At 33.6% G+C, this 26450-nt stretch overlaps 1 protein-coding gene and 1 non-coding gene across 4 annotated transcripts in view; both read right to left on the minus strand.

Annotated features, from left to right (window-relative positions):
* The window catches only part of LOC134263777 (uncharacterized), a 71829-nt gene that overhangs the window by 19202 nt on the left and 26177 nt on the right, over positions 1 to 26450 (minus strand). For 2 of the 3 annotated variants that reach the window (XM_062746155.1, XM_062746154.1), the window contains exons 4-15: positions 24843 to 25092; positions 24238 to 24369; positions 17521 to 17646; positions 14734 to 14845; positions 9065 to 9197; positions 8665 to 8799; positions 7501 to 7604; positions 6946 to 7070; positions 6126 to 6379; positions 5562 to 5762; positions 5008 to 5175; positions 2852 to 3037 (exon numbers count right to left, since the gene is read on the minus strand). In XM_062746155.1, the coding sequence (XP_062602139.1) occupies positions 2852 to 3037; positions 5008 to 5175; positions 5562 to 5762; positions 6126 to 6379; positions 6946 to 7070; positions 7501 to 7604; positions 8665 to 8799; positions 9065 to 9197; positions 14734 to 14845; positions 17521 to 17646; positions 24238 to 24369; positions 24843 to 25092 (1926 nt within the window). Of the gene's footprint in view, positions 1 to 2851; positions 3038 to 5007; positions 5176 to 5561; positions 5763 to 6125; positions 6380 to 6945; positions 7071 to 7500; positions 7605 to 8664; positions 8800 to 9064; positions 9198 to 14733; positions 14846 to 17520; positions 17647 to 24237; positions 24370 to 24842; positions 25093 to 25983; positions 26228 to 26450 lie in introns of those variants that run through there. The other variant, XM_062746157.1, reaches the window with a different exon arrangement.
* Trnaf-gaa (transfer RNA phenylalanine (anticodon GAA)) lies at positions 21545 to 21617 on the minus strand. The gene has a single exon. It is a non-coding gene; the product is annotated as a tRNA-Phe (tRNA).

Here is a 26450-nt window from a genome sequence, read left to right on the forward strand (position 1 = left end):
TGATCACAAGTTAAAGATCTCTCAGGACCTAGGGTAATCTTTTTTCCGACCTCGAACAAATTAACAAAACAACATCTTTTATTCTCACAGTTTTTAAAAAAAATTTCCTGGCTGATCTTCCTCATTTGAATACCTGCCATCCACCTGAGATTTAATTCTATACTGATTAATGTGAAACGCAGTGGGTACTTTTAACACTGAATTGTGGAAATTTAAATCAATACACGGGAACAAATCCTTTAGCAGGTAGAAAGTTTTATTCTATAGTCCCCCTAGTGTTGATCTATGAAACGAAAGTCATTGGGGCACATTCACTTATTCAAACATGGAGCACATAAGCATCTAAACAGTTACAAATAAATATTTTTTCAAGAGGTCTTAAACCATGCAAATAACAGCCTCTTGAAAATGAAAGATGTGTAAATATAGATCTTTAAGTTGACATATTATAATTGCCAAATTATCATTTCTTCATTTTCAAATTTTCTTGCTTCCATTGCTTGCTTATTATCTCATTTTAAAATGAAAGAAAAAGTGAGCTAGCTCACATACCCCACGCTCCCCCATAACTTGACGGTGAAACACATTTAATGAAAGGCACAGTGCACTTTAAATACATAGTATAGATAAAAAAGGACAATAATTGCAAAAAATCTTTACATCAAAATGTCTTGCATATGAGGACATTTAAATGTGGAATGAAGTTTCTAGATAAATTATGGAATCAAAATTTCTTGACAATATACAAATCCACACATTAATTTGAAGTGGGGGGGGGGGGGGGGGTTAGAAATTTTCTTGAATAATAGGCAAAACTCTTTGGGATAAAATAATGGAATATCTCCTAAATCTCAGCATAGGTTGACGAAACTATGTACAACAGTTTAAGAGGAGTGGTGCTAACAAACTGTTCATCTCTATATTCAAAATATGGCAAAAAAGTCTAAGTTGAAAAGTGTGGAAATTCCCGGAAAAATAAAGGAATCAGAATTTCCTGGTAATATGCACATCTACACATTGTGTCCTAAATATCTGCAAAGTTTAACGAAATTCTGTGCAGCAGTTTATGAGGAGTTGCGCTGACAAACTGTTCATCTCTATATTCAAGGTATGGCCAAATGCCTAAGTTAAAAGTGCGGAAATTCCCGGAAAAAATAATGGAATCGGAATTTCCTGGTAATATGCACATCTACACATTGTGTCCTAAATATCTGCAAAGTTTGACGAAATTCTGCACAGCGGTTTATGAGGAGTTGCGCTGACAAACTGTTCATCTCTATATTCAAGGTATGGCCAAATGCCTAAGTTAAAAGTGCGGAAATTCCCGGAAAAAATAACGGAATCGGAATTTCCTGGTAATATGCACATCTACACATTGTGTCCTAAATATCTGCAAGGTTTGACGAAATTCTGCGCAGCGGTTTATGAGGAGTTGCACTGACAAACTGTTCATCTCAATATTCAAGGTATGGCCAAATGCCTAAGTTAAAAGTGCGGAAATTCCCGGAAAAAATAATGGAATCGGAATTTCCTGGTAATATGCATATCTACACATTGTGTTCTAAATACCTGCAAAGTTTGAGAAATTCTGTGCAGCGGTTTATGAGGAGTATGACAAACTGTTCATCTCTATATTCAAGGTATGGCCAAATGCCTAAGTTAAAAATTATTCCCGGAAAAAATAAAGGAATCGGAATTTCCTGGTAATATGCACATCTACACATTGTGTCCTAAATACCTGCAAAGTTTGACGACATTCTGTGCAGCGGTTTATGAGGAGTTGCGCTGACAAAAAAAGAGGACTGACTGACGGACTGACTGACTGACTGACTGACTGACGGACCACTCAAAAACATTATACCTCCCGCAACTAGTTGTGTGGGGTATAAAAAGATTTTGAACAATTATGCATAATACAATTTCAATTAAGATTTTATTGAGAAACACCACAATATTTTGGATTGCACTACATATATAACTCCTTATCACTAATATTCTTCTCTTATATTACTTCATCGTTGGCAAAAGAATTGTCCTAAGATTCAATTAACCCTGCCTAATTATTATTTCCCCTTAAAAGAATAGGGTCCCTCTATGTAAAAAAAATTCACAGAGATGCATGTTAATAACTGCTTTGTCAAAATGAGCATACACAGAAGAATACTGACATTTACAAGACAATATTCAAATCAATTTTTGCTGGGGTGAAATTTATTTATAAAACTACACATTCTTTTAAATTCAGATCTGAACCCTTTACCTGTACTGCTATAAGACTGGTTAGATTTAAGCCTCTTACCTGAGCTGATATTTGATTTGTCAGATTTAGCCCTTACTTGAGCTACTTGATTGGTCAAATTTAGCCCCTTACCTATGCTGAAATGAGATGGGTCAGATTTGAGTCCCTTACTGTGCTGCTTTATTTTGATTGGTCAGATTAAGCCCCTTACTAGTGCTGCTATTTGATTGGTCAGATTTTAATCTCTTACTTATGATGATATTTGATTGGTCAGATTTGAACCCCTTCTTTGTGCTGATATTTGATTGGTTAGATTTGGGTCCCTTGCCTGCACTGATAATTGATTACTCAGTCTTAGTCCCTTACTTTTGCTGAGCCTCTTACCCATGCTGTATTGATTGGTCAGATTTGAGTCCCTTACTTGTGCTGACATTTGATTGGTCAGATTTGAGCCCCTTACCTGGACTTATAATTGATTGGCCAGTTTTAGCCCTTTACCTAGGCTGATATTTGATTGGTCAGATTTAGTCCCTTACCTGTGCTCATGTGATTGATCAGATTGGAATTCCTTATCTGTGTTGGTATTTAATTGGTCAGATTTGAGCCCCTTACCTGTGCTGATATGAGATTGGTCAGATTCGGGATATACAGGTTAGCTGTCAAAATAGCCAGGGCATTTTCCGGTTTGTGATTGTCCGGTGTACATATTACGTAGTCAGGCAGTTCAATCCCTGGTTCCTGATTGGCTAATTGACCTGGCCCCCAGCTTGAGGATGTAACAACCGAGGCTTGAATTCTCTGAAAAATACAGAATCAGTGTTAATCCATCAGTATTATGTTCTCTAGCTTCAAAAACATTCCTCAGTTTTATTCAAGTTTGATTGGAAGACAGACGTTGATTTATGAAGTTCAAATATGGATTTAATCTTTCATCAATGATAATGGTTTAACCATTTTCGCCCAATCATTAAAATGTAAAAATACAACTAATTATAAACGCTTACTGGGAATATTTATGTGAGAAATGATTATATAAAGTACACTGATTGCTTCTCTACTAGAAAGCATATTGATCAACTCCTTTAGAATGTCATTCAGATTTTTAATTCATTTCCATTTATCAATTTGCATCCAATAATGAATTTTATTTTCTTTCTATGTCTCCCTCTGAAGTTACAGATACGTTGACTTCTGAAGCAAACTGCATTCAAGATGAGAAAGTATAAGAACAGGGTCAGTAATTATAATGTTTGTTAAAGTAGTATTGAACTTATAAAGGGGATAGTGAACAGGGAATAATCATTTTACAGGTGTCAGAATCTTAACCATTTATGCCATAGCTTTTTTTCCCGTACATGTATACATGACCATAAAAAGATTTATTTTAAAGATAAACAAACTTTGGGTTAATTTATATTGTTACATAGTACAAGTTAGATAATTTTTTTGGCTGTGTTCTATAAGTTGATAAAGTTTAAAAAAAAACAATGTTGACTTTGAAATTTCTGTCACTAAATTCTGATATGGTGCCAACATCTATAATTAGAAACATGCAGACATTTTACAACACTTATCCAGTGGCAAGTTGAATTTATAACTAACATTTATTTAAGAACATATATGTCTACTTTAAATACTTTAAAGTACTTGTAAATTGACACATGTGAGTTTGCAATGAACATCAACTGTTAAAGGATTTTAGTCTAAGCATGCTGTTTATTTTTTTCTCTTCCCATTTTTCAATAGTTTTTCATCACATATTTCACCTTGTGGGTAATATCTTAATTTTCACTGATTTTTTTTAGTTTAAATTCAGAAACTCAATAATTTGTGGAATTTATTTATCCAACCTAAAGAAAGAAGATTATCTATGATATTAGCTGAACATAATTTGTGACAATAAATGTTTCTGGTCCTGACGTTTACCCCTTCCATCTGAAAAATCAATAGGGGTCATGTTTTAGTTACAGATGGTATTGTAGCAAATTTGGTGGCTATTTCATATATCATTATCATTGAATAAGTTCTCTTGACCCTGGTGCCTACAAATGGACTGGGTTCTTCCTCTAAAAGTTAATTATGACTTCACTGCAAGAGCTTAAATACAACTTATGTTATCATTTAAAAATTATTTCATTAATGGAAGATGAAAATTTTTCTAACCTAAACTTTTTAACCTCAAAATCAATAGACATTTTTACTTCAAAAATCAATAGATTTCTTCTTTAAAACATAGAAAGGTATGCTAAAGTTTGAAAGGAAGTTAAAAGTTTGTTGGACTAAAAGAAATTATCCAAAAACAAATTAACTGTACTGGTTCATACCATCTTGACCAGTTTGATCACATTTGATTTGATGACCTTGACCTTTAACACTCTAACCTCAAAAATCAATAGGTCATTTCCTAACGGAAAGAGTAATTATCTATTGGTGCAAAAACTCAAACAGAATAAAGATTTAGTCTGGATGTAAAAATATGTAGCTGTTTTTTTAATTTCATTTCTCATACACGATAACCTTAAAATACTGTATACAGGGAAAATTTTGCCCCCGTTTTATTTTCGTCCCTTTCGTCCTCTCTTTGATTGGGCGAATTTAAAACGGGACGAATTCAAATTACATCTCATAATTTCTTAAAAAAACTTTGACTGGGCAATTCAAAATGGGACAAAATTGTTCACAAGTTAAAAAGGGCGAAAATAACACTGTATACAGTATATATTAGACTAAATATTGCTGAATTTGACTAAATAATATAGATGTCTTACATGTTTGAGACTGCCCTCATTTTTCCACACACACCAGACAATAAATACAGGTACAGGTACGGCGGGCAGAAGGGTAAGCATCAGTCCAATGGTGTGGGAGGAGTCAGGAAACTGGTAAGTACTGTAGTACAGAGGTTCGTCATAGATGAGGGTCACAATGATCAAACCCTGTAAATTTGGAACATACTGTAGGCTCATAATAAATGAGGGTCACAACGATCAAACCCTGTAAAGTAGGAACATACTGTAGGCTTAACATAGAGCACTGTCATAATAACCAAACTCTGTAAAATATTAACACAGTCTATGCAGTATAACTTGTGAGTGGTTTAAGTGGAATTCTTGGGACCTGGAAAATTACTTTCATTATAACTGAATAAAAATTTGCTCAAGTATACAAAGCCAGTTCATTAGTTTTTTTTTTTTTTAATTTAATTAATGTTTTCAAGACAGATAATCCAAACTTAACTTCTTGAAGAAAACTATCTTTAAAAGTGACTTACCCCTGCTAATCAATTAAAACAATTGAAAATGAACAACATAAAGAAACTTACAAACACGACGACAGGTGTGAGGAACTTCCAGGTCAGTTTCCACCAGGGACTGTCCGTGGTTCCCGTCATGTCTGACACATTATTCCAGAGTCTCTGGGCCCCGTACACCCAGGACAGGGAGACACACTCACAGAATGCGATCAGGTACAGGGACAGTTTACATACATAGTGATGGGAGAAGTAGAACACGTACAAACCTCCCTACAAAGGTACACAACTACCTTACATTACAAAGTATTTTTATGATCTTCATGTGCATCATTAAAGATTAAAATCAAAACATTTTGATATATGGAAGAAAAAAAAAGATATGGAAAGGGTGATAACTCTCAATGCCGCAACAAGAAATGCAACAATTTAATAAAATCAATAGATGTATTTGAATTTCAACAAACATCATGCAGAAAAACTTGTCTAATCCAGATGTTGTATATTTCAAATTCTTGTTAAATACAATGTTAACTTAATTCCATTCCAATTCAACTGGGTCTTTTGCGACTATTTTGTCAATTTATCACTCTGACAGCTCTACATTTAAGAAAATTATATTTTACAAAAACTTACTTGTGAAGTCAGCAGAAGTCCTAGTACCATGGCAACAAAGCAGACTGCCGCCAGCACTGGGCATTTGAATTTCCATCTGAAGCGCCACCTATCTGGCAGGAAGTGAAGGAGTGCCGACACAATGTTCTGTATGTACGCACACTGGGTACCAATGCCCATTAGAATCAGGGTCAGGAAAAAGATTGCCTTCCATACATGGGCATTGTTAGTTCTGGCTATGACAGAGGTCATCAGTGTGAACACAAGGTCAATTGCTGCAATGACAGAATTTTCTTATAATGAAAAATTCAAATAATTTCAAATCTCAACTCACATATGGCAGGACTGCAGAAAAACCAAAGTAGAATGAATTATTTTTATTAACCAAATTTCCATGATGTAAGAAAAAATTAATCATTTGACAGGATTTGATTTCTTGGTTAAAGCAGAAATAATTTACTGCAGTGTGCAGGTTCACATTTTCCGGGGGTTTTGATTTCATGGGTCTCTTCAACAATGAAAACAATTAAAATCAACCACCCTGTCCCCTTGAAAATAAGTGATTTCACAGTATCGAGATATCTGAGAGTTTAAGGTATCAGGCTGATCAAGTTTAAGACAGCATCCAGTCCTCAAATGTACCTAAGTTAATTGCAAAATGAGATTTGAGTTACTAATGTGCACTGATGTACTGATGTTTCTTGCTGGGAAATTTTTTCCTGCTGCAATAAAACCCATCCATGCACAGACCGGTGGAGGTTACAAAAGCAAGCACGATACTTTTATTTCCTCTTTTTTTTTTTTAAGATTTGTATTACAAAATTCATAAGAAAGTATAAACCTGTCATATTATGACTAATTATCGAGTTGTCATCTTCTTGGCCATTGATTCCGAGAGCAGCGAAGATGGTGAAGCCACTGACCAGCATACCAGCCAGGTGAGCCGTGATGACCAGCAGGCAGTTTCTACAATAAAAGACAGAGCTTGATCGTCATTGAACTGCTGATAAAATCTTATGACATCATCTTTGAAAACTTTAACTGTTGTCAGAGCTTTGATCTGTATTCAGGTTATAATTCTTTACAGAGTTTGAAGACTGCACTGAAATACTAGCTGTTATTTCCTTAAAACATAATTATATACTCTGCACCTGGCTTACATAATGTTGTCTGTACCAATGTGATTGTGAAGTAATGAAATCCTACATTTATTTTGAGGGTGAAAATAATCAGAATATGCAAGAAGAGCTATTCAAAGATTTAATCTTTACCCTTTTTACACTAATACAGAAGTTTGATTTCATTTAATCTTCTCCCCCCTTTACACTAAAACAGAAGCTTGGAACATTCACATTATTTTGTTTAATAGATATTAAGCATACTGCTTTCAACAAACCTGAAGCAGTGACTATGGAAATGGGTGTAGCCAGCCAGAGAAGTTAAGGTACCTGTACCCAAGCCAAGGGAGCTAAACATCAATATCCCAGCAGCAACCCAGGCCTGACAAAAGGGACAAATGATTGAAAACATATAACAACATATTTATACCTCACAAAATGATTGAAAATCTTCAGTTGTTTAAATATCCAAAATTCATAACACAAAATTAAAGTAAATACAATTTTCAACTACATGTAGATGCAAACAAGCATCAAAAGAAATTCAATGTAAAAGATTACTATATATTGTTATCATCATTTTGAGCCTGGAGGTGCTTGTGGGTGAAATGTTTTCAGATTCATAGCAAAAGGGTGGTGTCTTCTTATCAGTATCTATACACTAGCTGTTTTCTATACAGCAGCAAATGATCTAATTCTTTACAATCTGTATACACTGTTGAAGAGGTGTTTTTTCCTTACAACCTCCTTTAATTGTTCATCATTTGTAAGGTAGTTAATTGAACCTAGAACTTTGCTTCCTTACAACTACAGTTGAACTTCTGTATCATCTTTAACACTGATATTCTAAATACCATGGATATGTCAAAGTAATTTAAAAGTCCCAACCCCTTATTCCTAAAGTATTTTATCCTTGATATATCGAATCATCGGATATCTCAAAGTTTTCCTCAGTCCCACTGAGTTTGAGATAACAAGATTTGACTGTAGGTAAAATTTTGTATATCTTTATTCAGAAATGAAAAATCTGCTATGAGCTTCTTAAAAGATTTCTGACTTGATAACCAAGATTAAGCAAACTATTTGCAAGTTGCCGAGTTTGATTGTATTATGAGTGTAAAAGTCAGACTTCATTATCTCAGAGTTAATGAGGCAAACTGAGATATCCATGGATCTGAGATACTGAGGTTAAAGTACACGAAAAATGTGTTTTAGATGTAAACTCGAGATCACTTTAAAATATCCTTGGTATTTTAGATATCTGTTTGAGTTACTGCATGAAGATCATCTGTGTTTGAGATACTGAAGATCAATCAACTCTAAATCAGACAATGTCATCTTGAATATAATATGCCTGACCATTATCAAAATCTCGAAAAAGAGGGTAGTTATACTTAGAATCCTTATGTAATTCAGCCTAGCGTAACAGAAAGTGAGCTAACCTCCAGATTACCTAGAACGTCCCACTTCATGTTCAGGAATCCCTTGATCCCCCGGAGAGCGCCTTCTTCTGTACAGAGGTGGACCATCAGTGACACTGCTAACACTTGTGCTAGTCCATACGTTATGTACACAGCCTGTAAATAAAAAATATTGTAACAGTCTACAGTTTTGTATAAAACAGAAAAAGGATGAGGGTAAGTCAAGCATCATATATAGCTATAATCATTTATACTTTTGTCACTCTCCAAGCAGATTCCAAACAGATTTGAAGATTTACTAAGGGGGTCAGAAAAGTATACATAATGACAAAGATCAGGTCATGCTTTTTAAAGGAATATAATATATCACTAGTATATGGAAAATGATTCATAAAATTCTGCATTGAATAGAACATCTTACTTTTCCCAGAGATCTTGGTCCTAGAATGAGGATGATGAATATAACAGCCCACAGTAGCAGAAGACACACCACAAAGTACCACACAAGATGGCCGCTCTGTCCTATCCCAGCAGACACCTGAAGAACGTCCTGACTGCAAAACAATTCACATCATATTGAGAAACCTTGATTTAGAAACATTGAATTTAATAGAAACTGAAATAAAAGTGCATAAAAAGAAATACAGTCTAAATGTGATGTGGCTTTTGGCATTGGTCATCTATATGGGGTACTGTAGCATCATCAATATTGCACAGTGCAGAATTAGATGCATTACTACTGAGTTACAATACACTTATGATAAATAAATATATATTATTATAACAGTAACTTGATCCAAAGGGTCGTCACGTTAGTTGACAGGCGCGGATCATCAGATCAAACTCGACGCAAAGCGTCTCGTTTGATCTGATGCTCCGCGCCTGTCATATCGACGTGATACGAACAGGTTACCCATTGAAAAAAGTTATAACTTAGTTATAACTTTTGTAACTAAAAAAAGTTACAAAAAAGTTATAACTAAGTTATCGGAGTTTGGAATGGCATGTTTTAAGTGAGGTATAATTTAGTTATAACTTAGTTACAAAAAAGTTATAACTTTTGCATAACTTTTCACCTTTTATTCAACATAAATACAGCAAGTAAATAAAAGTTATAAAAAAGTTATAACTACAAAAAGTTATATTTATTAAAAGTTACACAAAAAGTTATAAAATAGTTACAAAGTTATACTTTAGTTATACCCAAATAAACAGTGGAAAAGTTACAAAAAAGTTATACCCAAAAAAAAAGTTATGAAAAAGTTACAAAAAAGTTATACCCGGAAAAAGTTATACCCAGGAAAAGTTATAACTAAAAAAAGTTATACCTATTATAAAGTTATGAAAAAGTTACAAAAAAGTTATACCCATTAAAAATTTATAACTAAAAAAAGTTATACCTATTATAAAGTTATGAAAAAGTTACAAAAAAGTTATACCCCAAGAAAGTTATGAAAAAGTTATAGAAAAGTTATACCTAAAAAAAGTTATAACTGCAAAAAGTTATAACTATAAAAAGTTATACCTATTAATAAAAACTTTCGTAAAAGTTCCAGTGAAATTATACACTGTATGTTAACCTGTTGTGGATTTACTCAGTTATAAGCTTTTAAAAAGCTACTCATTAAAATTAAAAAAAAAAAAAAAGATTTTTGAAATTTATACAAAAAAGATTATTTAAAACATATTAAAGGCAATCTTACTTTTCCCAGAGATCTTGGTCCTAGAATGAGGATAACAATTTTACCTAACAAACACGATAAAGATAGCTTGGTTTATTGTCAAATACAACTAAATGAATGCACATGCAATTGTTTTCAAAATTCAAGTGTACCTTATTTTTCATCATGTCATCTACAACAGATTGAAATTTCTCTGGTTGTTTTAAATAATACATTTTTAGCATATAGCAATTAGGGTCTTTGTAAAATTACCTAGCAAACTGCATTCTACTCTTGCTAATTGTATAAACAGACATCACTAATTTTTAAATATTAACACCCTATTTATTTTTGATCTAGCTGTATTTCAAAAAAAAGAAAGGTTCTAAACAGTGATTTCAGTTACAGTTTTTAGCTGCATACCACCCTCCTTGCACAGGTATCCTTGCAGGTGCACAGTTGTTTATCTTTATTATTTGAAGATAGGCTGCACTGAAAGTTGGCTGAGTTAGCTGACAGACTTAGCCATCGTTTGACAGGCCGCACTGGTAGTAGACCAAGTTAGCTGACAGACTTAGCCATTGTTTGACAGGCCGCACTGGTAGTAGACCAAGTTAGTTGAAGGACTTGGCCATCGTTTGACAGGCCGCACTGGTAGTAGACCAAGTTAGCTGACAGACTTAGCCATCGTTTGACAGGCCACACTGGTAGTAGGCCAAGTTAGTTGAAGGACTTGGCCATCGTTTGACAGGCCGCACTGGTAGTTGGTCAAGATAGTTGACGGACTTGGCCATCCCTTGACAGGTCGCATCTGTAGTTGGTCAAGTTAGTTGACGGACTTAACCGTCCCTTGACAAGCCGTACTGGTAGAAGGCCAAGTTAGTCAACGGTCTTAACCGTCCCTATATTGACAGGCCGTACTGGTAGTAAGCCGAGCTAGTTGACGAACTTGGCCATCTCTTGACATGCGGCACTGGTAGTAGGTTAAGTTAGTTGACGGACTTGACCATCCCTTGAAAAGCCGCTCTGGTAGTAAGCCAATCTAGTTGATGGACTTGGTTGTTCAATGACAGGACTTTTTAATACGCCGCACTGGTAATAGGCCAAGTTAGTTGAAGGACTTGACAGGCTGCACTGGTAGTCAGCCGAGCTAGTTGATGGACTTGGTCATCCCTTGACAGGTCGCATCTGTAGTTGGTCAAGTTAGTTGACGGACTTAACCGTCCCTTGACAAGCCGTACTGGTAGAAGGCCAAGTTAGTCAACGGTCTTAACCGTCCCTATATTGACAGGCCGTACTGGTAGTAAGCCGAGCTAGTTGACGAACTTGGCCATCTCTTGACATGCGGCACTGGTAGTAGGTTAAGTTAGTTGACGGACTTGACCATCCCTTGAAAAGCCGCTCTGGTAGTAAGCCAATCTAGTTGATGGACTTGGTTGTTCAATGACAGGCCGCACTGGTAATAGGCCAAGTTAGTTGAAGGACTTGACAGGCTGCACTGGTAGTCAGCCGAGCTAGTTGATGGACTTGGTCATCCCTTGACAGGCCGCACTGGGTCAGCCGAGCTGGCCGAGGGACTTGGCTGGTGGTCTGCGTCCCTCATTTTAGCTGGTCAGACGTCTTGGCTGGCGGGCAGTGTGACTGGTAGTCGGCTAAGTTTTCGTTGAAATATGCTTGCAATTTTAACCTTTTCTTCAATTCTGCAAAAAATTGTAAAGGTTCAAAATTTAGATTATAGATATTTAGATAGTATATTTCCAGCACTCATTTGCATATCAAATTGAAAACACTCTTCCATATCAATTAATTCAAATTCATTAATTCATCCAAAACATGGAAAATACAAGACTAATTTAAGATCTATACTTACAGGAATCAGTTTTAGATTGAAAGATTTATTGAATTTTGAAATGAAAAAAAAATTTACTTTACCTTAAACAAGTAATATTTTGAAGAATTTCATGTACTCCAGGTCAGGACAGATTCAGCTCATGGAAACATCATGTACCAATATTCCGCTTTATAAAAAAAAAGAAAATTAATGTTAAATTACTCATTTCATTGCATTAATTAACGTTGCAGCTAGATCATGTTATGACAAAGAACAACATATTTGATTAATATACTAAATGCTGAAAAATATTATGCGTTTCAAATACTTTCAATTTGTTTACTTCAGTCTTTGTCATTCGACATACCAATCAAAACAAACAAGAAATCTAAGATTCACACGCCTAGAATTTTGTTCATTCCCAATATTTCTTCTTTTTGGAATGTTATTCCAGAGGTACTAAGTATACTTTACCAAAATCAATAAAATGTTAGCATAAATATCGCCTTACCAACTGGTTTTATCTCCTTTTTTTCTATCAACACTTTCAACATCCAAACATTCAAATCGTCCATGGAAAAATCCGCGCTCTGTTATTGACCAATCATAGAACTCAAAAACGTCACGTGATCGAAAAAAATAAATAAATAATTCATAATTAATTTATTTTAAATGCAAATAAACCTAATTGTGTAATTTTAAACTTAAATTAAAAATATAAATACCAGTTGGTGTTAAAATTTTGAATTTATCTTAGTATCAACAAAACGGACATCGGAGGCCGCCATATTTTTTGTTGCCGCCATTTTGAATTTAATATTTGTTTATTTGTGAAAATAACTATTATAACTGGGTTATTTAATTATGCAAACAATAAAATCTACATGTACTAGTCATTTGCTTAGATCTTAATATAACTGGCAGTCTTTATTCACAACATCGTAATATCTGTTCAACATATGAACATGCACATACTCTATGCTGTTGTTTATCTTTTTAGCCACCCATATTATGACTGATTTTCTTCAGATTTCAAACAACCTGTGTAGAATTGTACCATTCAGAGATTGTGTAATACCCAAGCTGAAATATTTACGATGTGTTGGCCACAAAGGTCACCTAGTACAAACACCTGTCTCACAGAAAACAATAGGGAAATTTACACAGTTTTGCACACGAAGAATCCGTGCAAAATTCACATGACTTCATGAGATTACATTTCATACTGTTTATATCTCTTGCAGTACATTTATATTTCCCCAGAATTATGAAATATATTCATTCCCAACTTCAGATGTAAGTGCATTATTATAATTTACAAGACAAATATTATGTCTCATCAGGGTCTCAATAAATACGTATTTTCTAAGAGAGAGAGAGAGAGAGAGAGAGAGAGAGAGAAGGAGAGGGAAAGAGAGAGAGAGAAATTAATTATTCTCAACTTTAGTTGAAACTTACATGACAAATATCAATTTAAATAGACAATAATATTTATTACACACACATGACATGTACTGTGTACACACCCTCAAACACCACAGAGAGAGAGAGAGAGAGAGAGAGAGAGAGAGTTTCTCATTTATAGATGTAATTCACAAGATTTTATTTCACATCCCTTCTGTTGAACTTGACATGGCTGTGGACAGCATATTTATTATGAATGAGAAGTCGATCACTGGTAGTAAACAAAATTATTGTTCAGGAATTGACAAAGTTTTCTGCTGCAGTGTTTGAAAAAAAAAACCATTTTGAACATGATCAAAATTCATTCAAATTAACTGTAATAACACTTAGTTATAATGTTATTTTTGAAAAAAAAAAGTCGGTGTCAAGTAGTATCCATTAAATAACCCCCAAAACTTGTAAATTTATACTGGTAATGCTTGAAAATGGCTAAGTTCAGAAAAGTTATGTTTTAGTTATACATGAAAATGACAAAGTCCAGAAAAGTTATGTTTTAGTTATACATGAAAATGGCTAAGTCCAAAAAGTTACATTTTAGTTATACATGAAAATGACAAAGTCCAGAAAAGTTATGTTTTAGTTACACGTGAAAATGGCTAAGTCCAAAAAGTTACATTTTAGTTATACATGAAAATGACAAAGTCCAAAAAAGTTACATTTTAGTTATAACTTTTTTGTACTAGGTATAACTAAGTTATACTTTAGTTATAACTTAGTTATAACTTTTTTCGGTATGGGTACTGTTATAATGATAAATTTATTACATACCACTGCATAACAAGCAAAAGATAACAAAAGAAAACTTTAGAGATCAATTATACAACATTTATCCATAAAAATAAAGCATAATAACAAAGGACTTTTTAATACGCAAGAAAAATAACGTCATGTTTCTGCGTACTACGTCATCAGTTTCAGAGAGTGGTGATATGGATTCAGAATACCACAGTGTGGTGATCCGGAAAGTCAGATCACGACGTCACGTGATTGCATAAAATCAACAGTAAAATTGAGTAATACACATTAGGTATATAATAAAAGATATGATAAGGGTTTTACTATATATTATTCTCTTTAATTATTTTAAACAACTATAATTATCTTATCTGCCTGAAAAGATGTCTAAATACTTACTATAGATATATGCTTTCTACGGAAGTAAGAACATAGGGGAATCTGGATAAGTTACTAATATTGGCACCAGTCAGATCTCTGTCTGTAGGGGTGTCTGTAGAGCAAAGAATATCTGTAAAGAGAGGAAAAAAATTATTGATTCATACATGAATTTCGTCATAATATAGCAGTTTAACACATTAGAAAAGCATAGATGTGAAAGTTGAAAAAAATATGTATTCACAAACTGGATGCTCAACTAGAAATTTTGTATGTTTTTCAGCATTGTACAAATAAAAGTGAATAGTTTATTTTGGGGGTGTTCTTTCCCACGAAATTATGACCCCAAGTGAAAAATTTTTGAAACAAATCACTATCAAATTGCCTACAAATTGCTTTAAAATCACTTAAAAGTGATTTGTTTCAGTGATTTGAAAGCAATTCATCTAACAAATCATGCTTAAATCACTTTCTACTAAAATGATGACTATGATTTGCTTACAATTTGTTTTAAAAGGGTGATTTGTTTGTGATTTCTTTCCCATTTCAGACAATTTCTGAGTGATTTGTTAAACTTAGGAAATTGTTACAGTGATTTCTTCATGATTTGTTGAACTTAGCCATTCTTCAAGGTGATTTGAAAATGATTTCTGGAACTTAGTTTTTCTTCAAAGTGATTTGAAGATGATTTGTTAACTTAGTCTTTCTTCTGGATGATTTGTAAATGATTTGTTGATCTCATGGTCCTTCTTCAGAGTGATTTGAGAATGATTTACTTCATAACTTCCGCCTGGCTTGCTGATTTGTCAGTATTAGAAACTCTACCGCCAATTTTCATTCATCAGATTTGAATTGAAATGAAAGGAGCTAGATTGTGCTGTTCTAGATTCATACCTCTCTTCTTTTGTTGAAACTGATGTTTTTTCCATAACCATGCAGAATATAGTTTCAAGGTATGTTTAACTGTACTATGCTATCATTTCCTCCTTAGATTCAGTTAATATTCCATATGTTTACATGCAATTTATTGTTCTTCTACCAACAACAAAGTCGGTGGCAATTAATGTTTAAAACAAAATCTATGTAAATTACGCTATAAGCTTCAGCAAAGTACTGGCTTTTTCAAAGTGTCTAGACAAATATTTATTTCAGATAAGAAAACATTTACCAACTTCTAAAAGTCAACATTAATGAATGCTTACATCATATTCTGAATTTGGAGCCATGAAAGTACATATGTGTGTATCTAAAATACATGATGCTATCTTAATGAGGACGCATCCTAGTACATGTAAAAGTTTGTATTTTAAAATACTCTTGCCAAAATTTTTTTTGTTAATATACCGTACAACAAATATACCGGTATGCATGCATGTGTGTTTCAAATATTTGAGGGATGGTTACATGAGCATCATGCATACAAGTGTGTATCCACCTGGAGTGATTTGAAAGTGATTTGTTAAACTGAAGTGATTTGTTTGCAATTTATTTGAAATGATTTGTTTGCAATTTATTCGGAGTGATTTGGTTGCGATTTGTTCAACAGAAGTGATTTCTACACGATTTATTCAAAGTGATTTCATTGTGATTTCAGGGTGATTTGCTTACAATTTGTTAGGAGTGATTTGTTAGCTCATTTGCATGGGAATTTGCATCACGTACAAATCATCTTCAAATCACTGATTCATAAGTGATTTCTTAAAGTGATTTGTTTGAGGATTTTTTTCACTTGGGACGGTACAAAATTCCTCCCTGAAATATTGCTTTCTGCTTGATACTATTTTACTTCCAGTTTATTTCCTTATTCGTATTCAGTTACATGTATATGAGTGTACACGTATATGCGGGTTAGACATGAAGTCCTTAATTATGGACCATCACACTGCTCAGTTTACAGAGGTCTGGCAAAGACCACACCTGATCCAACATTACCATCTAGAAAAAATCTCATGGTCTCTTCAATCAAGTACATCCTTATACAAAGGACCTTAATTACAAGTGTTGCCTTGAATTTGTCTAATTGACCAATGGAAACTGGAGCATAATCATTACAAGCCAATCCTTTGTCACAAAGCAAGGCTGCATGGTACCATTCATTCATACAACCTGTCTCTGCTTTATAATCAGGCAGTGCAAAAAAGTAAATTATAATGATGAGGATTTGATGAAAATGGTACCCCTATGATTTTCTTATGAATGAAAGTATGACATAGGAGACATTCAGAAACATGATTATTAATTCAGAAAATAATGAAAGGTAAAAAAGAACCTGACACTATATAACAATCTATTCTCATTGAGCTAGCCTAATTGGGAGGAAAAGTAATAATATGCATTCAATATCAGATGTTATTAGTACTTATGCTGTTTGTGAATACATGTATTAATTTCTTTCAATTGAATTCCCAAGGTCAAAGACTTTTGGAATAAGCATTCTGTTTGTACTTCCAAACATTGTTTTTTTTTCTGTTTAACAGAATGATCTGTAAGTTGAATATAATGTTAAGGTCAAATGATACATTTCTCAAAAAATAATTTTGATTTCCATCTGTTTTGTTTACGTTAAATTGTTGGAAATGTACCTGCAAAAAATTGCAGATTCTGAAATGTGATATATAAATGTCAGAAATGAAACTAAAAATTGTTGGAAATGCAATGCAAAATTCTGGAAATGAAATGCAGCACTTTTGAAAAATAATTTTAAAAAAATCAGAAGATAATGTTGGATAATTTGTCGCTAAAGAGATAGAAACCCAATAATCAAGGAACGTGCACATGTTGTCAGTCCTCCAAGATAAGCCGTCTTACCTTGTGTGTTGTTACAGGTACTGGCAGAAAATAAAGGCTGGACCAGATAGTACATTGCCCAGATAGTAGTGGTTCCATAGTATAGGTTTATCATTGTAGACACCATGATAACAGCAACTCCCAGGCCTACAAAACAAATCAAAATTAATTTTTAATTGATTACTTATTTTTTTCCCTCTGAAAACATGCTAATGTTGATGGTAAAAATGGGAAACCCAAAATGTGTCTCATCAAACTATGAAGTTGGGGTAGCACAATCCCACTTTGTGATAAAAATTCTGAGAAAGTTCATTTAGTGATATAGGAGGAGTTCCGCATAATAGATGCGTATCCCCAATCTTACAGAAAGATTGGCATTATCCATGTTTTCCTATAAGAAACGCAAAATATTTCATCAAAATGTAAAGGAGGTGCACATTAGCATCACATGCAATAAAGATTCTAAGAAAACCTCATCAAATTTTATTCAGTGCTATACTATGTAGATACCGGTACAGAAGTAGCAGAATTAATAGAGAGATATAATTGTTTTCCCAAGCATAATGAGGACTTGACAAATGGATGGACAGTCCCTTGCTAATTGCTTTTCAACCAGTGGGATAATGATACTTGAATAATTTTTAGAATTAATTTCTTTTATTTTTAAATTATCAAATCATTAGTTTTTCCCTTTAATTTAAAGACATGCATCATCTACAGTACAGTCAACGCGGTTTATGCATTTACCGCGCACCCCCGCGGTGCGAATTTCATCGCGGTTAGTACAGGTGTCTCAGGTAAAAACCGCGTGCCCCCGCGGTTCAGTAATCCAGGTAGATCACACCGTCGCGGTGCATCTTACCGATTACAGGTGAAAAAACAGTCTTGATTTAAAACGCGAGTTACCTACCTTTGAAAATATCAACCAAAACAAAATAAAACGAAATTAATGATATTTTAAAATTCATAGTCGTTAAAATATTTCAAGTACAAAATGAAAATTTTTTTTTTTTTTAAAAATATACTCTCATGTATCTAAATAATTATAACAATCGTCAAAGCAATTTTTAAATAGCGTTTACTAATTCTTGAATTACTTTTTTTAAATGCATTCATTCTAATATTTAGATCCAGGACTTTCGATATAAATTGCTGTATGTGATATATTTATACGACAATGGAAGATAAACACCCAGTATGCTATTCATGATATTCAATATTAATTTATATTTTCGTAGCGTGTTTTTTTTTTAATGTTAATAGTGGATTGATTAAAGAAACGATCTATCGCAGTGTCACTTTCAGTGGGTCTATAAATGAAAGTGTTTTAAAATTATTAATATAATATTATAATACGCAGAAGATTTTTATGTAATCATCATTCTCCGAGTCGTCTGTAAAGTGTCATTCCTTTATTCTGGGGCAATGTTCTTGAAATCAGTAGGGTGTGTATGTGTGTGTAATTTGATGGCCTACCAATCCGTAGAAGATAAAATAAAATTACATAATGTCTAGAGCTAGACCTGGTACGCATACCTGGTCCTCACAGCTGTACACTGGACAAGGTGCGATCCCCTGCAGCAGCCCTACCCCTGGTGTACACGTCCGTGCCAGTAAATTTCAACTGTCGTACATGTTTAACATACTTCACAATGACATTTACATTGATCATATAATTTAATACAAATTTGAATTAATTATTTAAATTTACGATATGCAGATTACCATGATTACTTTCGTGTAAAAAGTCAATTTTGATGTAACCTTCATCCCCCCTTCCCCCTTATTTACTTGGACTCTATTAATGTGTCTTACACAAAACTCAGCACAATCACAACTTTGGATGGGGGGTTATTTTCCAAATATCAGTAGATAGAAGCTAAGTTGATTTAGAAAATTTTGTATTTATGTATGAAAATTCAACCAAACAGTGCAAAAAAAAAAAAAAAACCAAGCTTATTACTGCAAAATTCTATTCGGACTATTTACAGCGCGTTATCAAAAATTTACTGAAAAAGAAATTCATAAACACCACAAACAATATCGGAACATTTTATGTGCATTTTTCATTGGTAAGTATTTTTTTGTCCTTGTTAGATCTAGTACATGTATACTCAGTGTACATGTAGCTGCACGGACTAATCGTGGTCTCCTTAGTAACTGGTGGATTCCTGTGTATTGTGCGCATTCAAGCGGAGAGGGATTTCCTGTCTTACAGTGACACTGTACTGGGTATAATTTCACACCTTTGTGAAAGACAAAGGATTTGGATTTTTGCAACATTTTGACAGTTTTAAAATATAAAATCATAAACCGGGTGGATTATAATTTTTGACACCCCCCCCCCCCCCCCCCCCCGCCCCAAAGATTCTCCTACTGCCGTCTGCATGAACTTCCCTTTTTTTTTAAACATAATGTTGTATGTTTCAAAAACATTAACTTTACATTTAAATTCACAAAAAAAGACTGATCTTAATAAATTAAAATGACTTTCCCTGTATATGCTTCGTCTTCTACAAATACAAAAAATTGGAATGTTAACACCGAGGGCTGTTCCTTGTGTGTACTGTGTACATGTTACTACAAAATTACGACAAGCTAATATATTTCATTGCGTAGTTAATCCTATACGTTGACAGGGTAGGCTATAGAGGTGTACATGTAAATGATAGAAATAATATTAATTCTTTTACATATACATGTATAGCAAAAGGACGATATGTCAATTTATTATGCACGACCGTATGCACAACAAAGCACCCCGTTTCATCTTTATTGCGGAAAGAAAATTTTAAGCTTTCTCTTATTTTATTTGCACATTGAGAGTTAATTAATTAAGTAACACTGTAAACTGCATAAAATATTTCTACTACTCAGTGTTTTCAGTTAACACGCTTTTCTCATGAACATTGTTCGTACTTACAAGAAATTACTTGTATGCTTTCAAGCCGAAATGCGTTGCCGCTTAAAATGAATTTTGCCGATTAAAAAAAAAAACAAACAAATAATAATACGAGAGAGAGAGAGAGAGAGAGATTTACTGCACACTGCCTATAAACATGTTTCAGAAATCTAGCTCTTCCATCCATCGAATATTTATGAAACATGTATGCGTTTCATTGTAAAAGTGATACACGGTATATAGTCATTAACTGATTAATTTAGAGAAATAAAGTTTATGCTTATGCTGAGGATATAATTCATTTTTTAAAAACATGTTTTAAAACTAACATTTATCAAAATGTAATAATTTGAAAAACAATCACATGCAATATTTGTTTTTGTTTTTTGTTTTTTTTTTTTTCATCAAATTTTTTTCAGTGTTTTTTGTTTGTTTGTTTTTTTTTTTAATTCTTCGGGTAGTAGTTACATTGAATAAGATTTTTAATATAATTGTTTTCCAAAACATAATTTTGAGGACTTGACAAATGGATGGACAGTCCCTTGCTAATTGCTTTTCAACCAGTCACACCGGGATAATATATCTGGCTAATAATTTTTAGAATTAATTTCTTTTATTTTTAAATTATCAAATCATTAGGGGAGCGCGGTTTAATTTAAAGACATGCATCATCTACTTCATTATTTACGTCAAGTCATATTAAGGCAAGGAATGCAAAACATTGTCCAAAATACAGCATCTAGTTTTAGTCCGATTTCTTTGATTCGGATATATATAGTTTCATCTATAAATTTAGGATGTCCCAGGATTGTAGTACGTTGGAAAGGATTTTTTAATCCAGTGAGTCTTGTGTTTTTATCTTTAGCCTCGTTGGGGTGATAAATACACATCACAAGTTTGATAAAAAAAAATTCAAGGACAAACCTCAGGAGATGCAATTTCCAGTAAACAACAATTTTATTTTGGCTTTATTTTGAAAATATTTTTTCAATACATTACACTAAATTTAAGCTTTGAAGGCTTCTATACTAAATGAGGTTAATTAATATATGATCATAAAACTTACGGAAGATCACCCAAAAATATTTTTAATATCCGTATAAATGAAAAAAAAATGTGGCTGTCAGCCGCCGGATTGTTCCGTGCCGGAACCCGGGATTGAACCGGGGGCCTTTAGATCTTCAGTCTAACGCTCTCCCAACTGAGCTATTCCGGCTGACAAGTACTATATGCTAACAAAATCGTGCGTTACTTCGTAAAGGACGGCTTGAGGCTAAACAGATCAATACTTTAATGGAGCTACATACTCTATCTCGTTCATTCCTTTATACTTGACTCTGTCAGGTACTGAATTTTAACAGAAAAATTACCTGAGCATTTCCATAATACTATGTACACAAATATTTAATCTATATAACTCTCAAGTAGTGAATGCGCTCATCCGGAAACTAGATTAAATGTCTTAACATGTGGACAGAAATATGTGAAGCAAGAAAAAAACAATCTTATTTTATTAAGAGCTGAGTTTTTTGTGTGTATTTGTAGGAAATATATCGCCTTCTACAATGATCTTGCCCATATTGTAGATATTTGTGCTGTGAGTCATACAGTACGTACATATGTAAACAGTTAGCCAGAGGTCGACCTCTGTATATCATAATCTTAATACCTCATGATAAGTTCTATAATCTAACACAGCGTTTTAATCTTTTCCTACTGTGACATTCTAAATATTTACCTGGTACAATATGTTATTTTTTATTCTAAAGGAGAAGCTTAATATAGTTGTATTATTAATTAAAGACATATCAATTAATTAACTATTAATTAATGTGAAAAAAAAACAATGAAATATGATATACTGGATATGCTAATAATTTTTTCCAATCATAAACAAAATGTAAAAATAATAAACTTTTAGGGTGCTTAATAAATTGCTTATTACCAGCATATTTAAGTAAGATATAATATAATTTTTTTTTTATTGTGTTAATCTTTTCCTTCAATGATTATATGTGTACAATCGGACTAGATTCAAGTTTAATTATGAAGTGATTTCAAGTGTTCATTTTAACAAGTAGCATAAGGACCTTAAATAGTGGTTAATTATAATCCTATTAATTTTCATCGGTGAATAATCAACCTAAAGGGAAATAACTTCTGAGAATTTTCCCTTCATATTCAAAAAGCTCTGCTCCAGTAACCCCAGAACCCCTAACCCAGTCATAGGCTTATATATTTCACAAATCTGGTACAAAAACTTTGCAAATATCAATTTTACCTCCGTAATTAATTAGCCATGTAATTCACTAATTTAGAAGATGCCACACTTGCTTATAACTCTATATGCATTTACTTTATCAGCTAAATTCTCAGGAGAAGCGAAGAGATTTTCAATGAATAAATACTTTTTCACTATATGGTGAAGAGCCCTGCTCTAAAATCACAGCCCCTGCCACAGGAACCACAAATTTCTCAATTTCAGAGAAGGCACCCTTGCTTATCACTATATCCATGAACTTAATTTGTTTGCTTAATACTAAGGAGGAGAAGAATTGTAAAGATTAATGCATTTTCACGAAGTGGTCAATAGAACCCTGACCAGGGGCCATGATTGTCACGATTTTGGAAGAGATGCCCTATGCTCTTAGTCTGCTTGCTTAATATAATATTTGGATCACAGAAGATTTTCAAATTTCATGTATTTTTACTAAATGCATGATCAATAAAGTCCAACCCTTACACAGGAAACCCTGATCCATGAATTCAATTTCTATACTTCAGAAGAGGCACACTTCAAGCTCTTCATGACCATGCACCTCATTTATCTGCTTTCAGGAGACAGATGTAAATATTACAAAGAAAATTCACTTAAGCACTCAAAACATACATTTTTATAAGGATGCTATAATGGTAATAGATATTAATGATTTTTTTTGCTCTCCAGGGACATTATTGTACTGTCCCTGCTCTCAGGAAAAAAAAAATCTAAGACAAACTGTCTGAATTGGTCAGATGCTTTGACACAGATGTCAAGTCAAGGAGAAAAAAAACTAGGTTAAGGTTAATAAAAGTGAAAACAATGAATTAACTTAAAGAAGCGGCGGAGTCAATACCCTACAAAGGAAGATCTATTCTTTTGAAATATGCATTATCATGGAGGAAAAAAGGCTAAGAGATGATGATGACGCTGCACTCTGATAATTTAAATCTTTTAACTTTTATCACGGTCATTTGGGCATCGTTTCATCATTACATTATAAAGGAACACCGAAGAATGCCTTGCCTACTTTCTCCTTTTATCTTCTCTCATCCTGTCGAGAAAGCCATCGGAAAGGATGCCATTTTGAAAAAAAAATCCAATGCTGTTCAAGGACATTGCATGTATCAACTGGCTTATTTAACTTGAAAATTCTAACCCTTGAAAATCTAGCTTTAAAAGGGGAAAAACATTACTATTTTTTCTTCAGAAAATATCTTTTCCTATATTTTGAATACAAAGTTCATTTTGGGGGCAGGTTTCTCTACATGTTTATATACCTACTTTTGTCAAAGTGGTGACTTTTATACTGTATGTTTTATTATGCCTTGTAACTGTTATATTTAATTGTTAAATGACACACTAATCATTTAAATTAACTTCAAAATCCCCCCTTTCACAACCTAGCAAGCTTTAAAATCAGGCCTATATAGCTAGCAGACTGTGTGAACACTGTTCACCTGAGTATAAGCTATAACACTGGGGAATCTGGGCTTAACTTGAGTATAAGCTATAACGCTGGGGAATCTGGGCTTAACCTGAGTATAAGCTATAACGCTGGGGAATTGGGGCTTACCTCTGAATAAAGGCACCACGCCCCAGGCTATGACTGGTCCCCCTCTGGCATACTGACCCAGAGTGGTCTCCATATAAAGTAGAGGGAACCCACAGGTCAAGGTCAGCAACAGGTAAATCACAAAAAACACACCTATAAAAAAATTCTAATCATAACTTAATGTACTTTGTTTAATGAGATATGAGATGAGATAATGAAAAGTTTCCTCTGCTTTGCAGATTTATTGCTTTTCTTGGAAGATTTCCATTTCTATTTTACAATTATATTGCTAAGCAGAACTAAATTACATTTGTAATACAATTACATAAACTATAGAATCAGACTTTCCAACTGAAAATCATCTGAAACCACAGTTGCTTGCACTTTTCTCATAAAAGATTGTCAAATTCAGTCAGGGGAGAGAGAGTGATCAAGCAAACTCCTCTTGTTTATTTTACTTCTGAATCTACGTAACATTGAATGGCTCTAAAACTTTGGCACCTATATAGCTTACCCAACAATCAGTTTATTAACTTAAAGTCATGTTAATTTTTTCCTTTTTCTTGATTTTCCAAAAATATGACCATACTTAACATCTTGTGCAATTTTCTTCACTTATTACAAACCTCCCCCATGTGAAGCAGCCATCTTTGGAAACCACAGAATGCTGTCCACGCCGTTGACAAAGCTACAGCAGGCCAGGATGTATTCCAGCTGCCTGTCCCAGGAGCAGTGTTCCTCTGTGTGACCCGACAGCGCGGTGTCGGAGAGATGGAGGGGGGAGGACCGGGCCGTATTCTCTAGACCCGGGTCGTAACCGTCCACCGAACATTCCTCTTCCTCCTCCTCACGATGTTCTAGGGACTCTGTGGCCATCTAAAAAAAAAAAATAACAATGATGATCAGAAACGTTATCCACAAATTAGTTTTAGGGATTCTGTTGTCATCTCAAAAAAAAAAAATTAACAAGGATGATCAAGAAACTTTATCCACAAACTAGTCTACAATCGAAGAAAGGGAGAACTAGCTTACATCAGTGAATCAAAATCAAAGAATAGCAAATTCTTATGCGAAATGATTAAATTTCCAACCACACTGAAATAATGCAAGTTTAAAATTTTTTTAGTATTATTCAAGGAATTTTGCCCTTGAATAGTGGAAATTGAAGTCATTTTCAGTCTTTAGAAGCTAAATCTGATACCCAATTGGATTGCAATGAAAATTACATTTATCATGGAATATAAAACTGCAGCAGCAAAGAAACTTTTTCCAATTTTAATAGCAAGGCTGCAAAATTACCCTTTGCATACATGATTAATCTAAAAATATCCATGACTGCAAATATTATTAAGACTTGATATTTATTTCTTCTGCGCAATTTATACATTTATATTTAATATATACATAGAAACTGCAAGCATTATTTTATTAATTCAACTAAATGCACCTAGTGGATAAATAAACTGTACATGCTGAGGTAAAATTCATTATTGAATGAAATTTACACAGAACATATACAGTGGACCTTCAGATATCCCGATGCTTCAGTATCCGGACGATTTTTCATTGGAACAAAATTTTTTAACGTTATTTTGTATTGTTTAACTGTTAATTCAGGTATCCGGACGCTTCACATATATCCGGACAAATTGACTAGGAACCAAAGCGTCCAGATAAATGAGGCTCCACTGTATACAATATATACAATTTTCCATATTTTCCCCAAAGAAGTCATTTTTTCATCCTCAATAATTAAGATAAATTTACCTGATAATTAATAATTCTCTCCTCTTTTCCCTCTCTGTCACAGAGTTCATATATTTCTCCATAAGTCTCATATATTGTATATAAAGTCATTCCAAGAATTTTAAGCCCACGAAACACAAAATATTGCTTTAACTGATGAACACAAATATTTGATCTAAACAGAAATTCCGCCTTGAACAAAACTGCCTGATATCACCAAAAAAAACTTGTAAAAGACAGGGCATTAAGGAATCACTGTCTCATAACCCATACATTGTAAAGGACAACATAGTGTATATCTAGACGCTTAAACCCAGGCCTGGAGTATAAAAGGAAATGGGAGGAGCTAAATTTTGAAAATCACATATTCTCCTACATGTTCAGCTGAGCAGAGATGTTTTGAAAAGTAATCACATCTTATTATGTTGTATTGTCTCAAAATTTGGCACAGTAACACATTTCCTATCTAGCTATCCCTGTATGAAAAA

The sequence above is a fragment of the Saccostrea cucullata genome, unplaced genomic scaffold (genome assembly GCF_032062105.1).
Source record: "Saccostrea cucullata isolate Sc308-1 unplaced genomic scaffold, CSIRO_AGI_Scuc_v1 ctg2338, whole genome shotgun sequence".
NCBI lineage: Eukaryota > Metazoa > Mollusca > Bivalvia > Ostreida > Ostreidae > Saccostrea > Saccostrea cuccullata.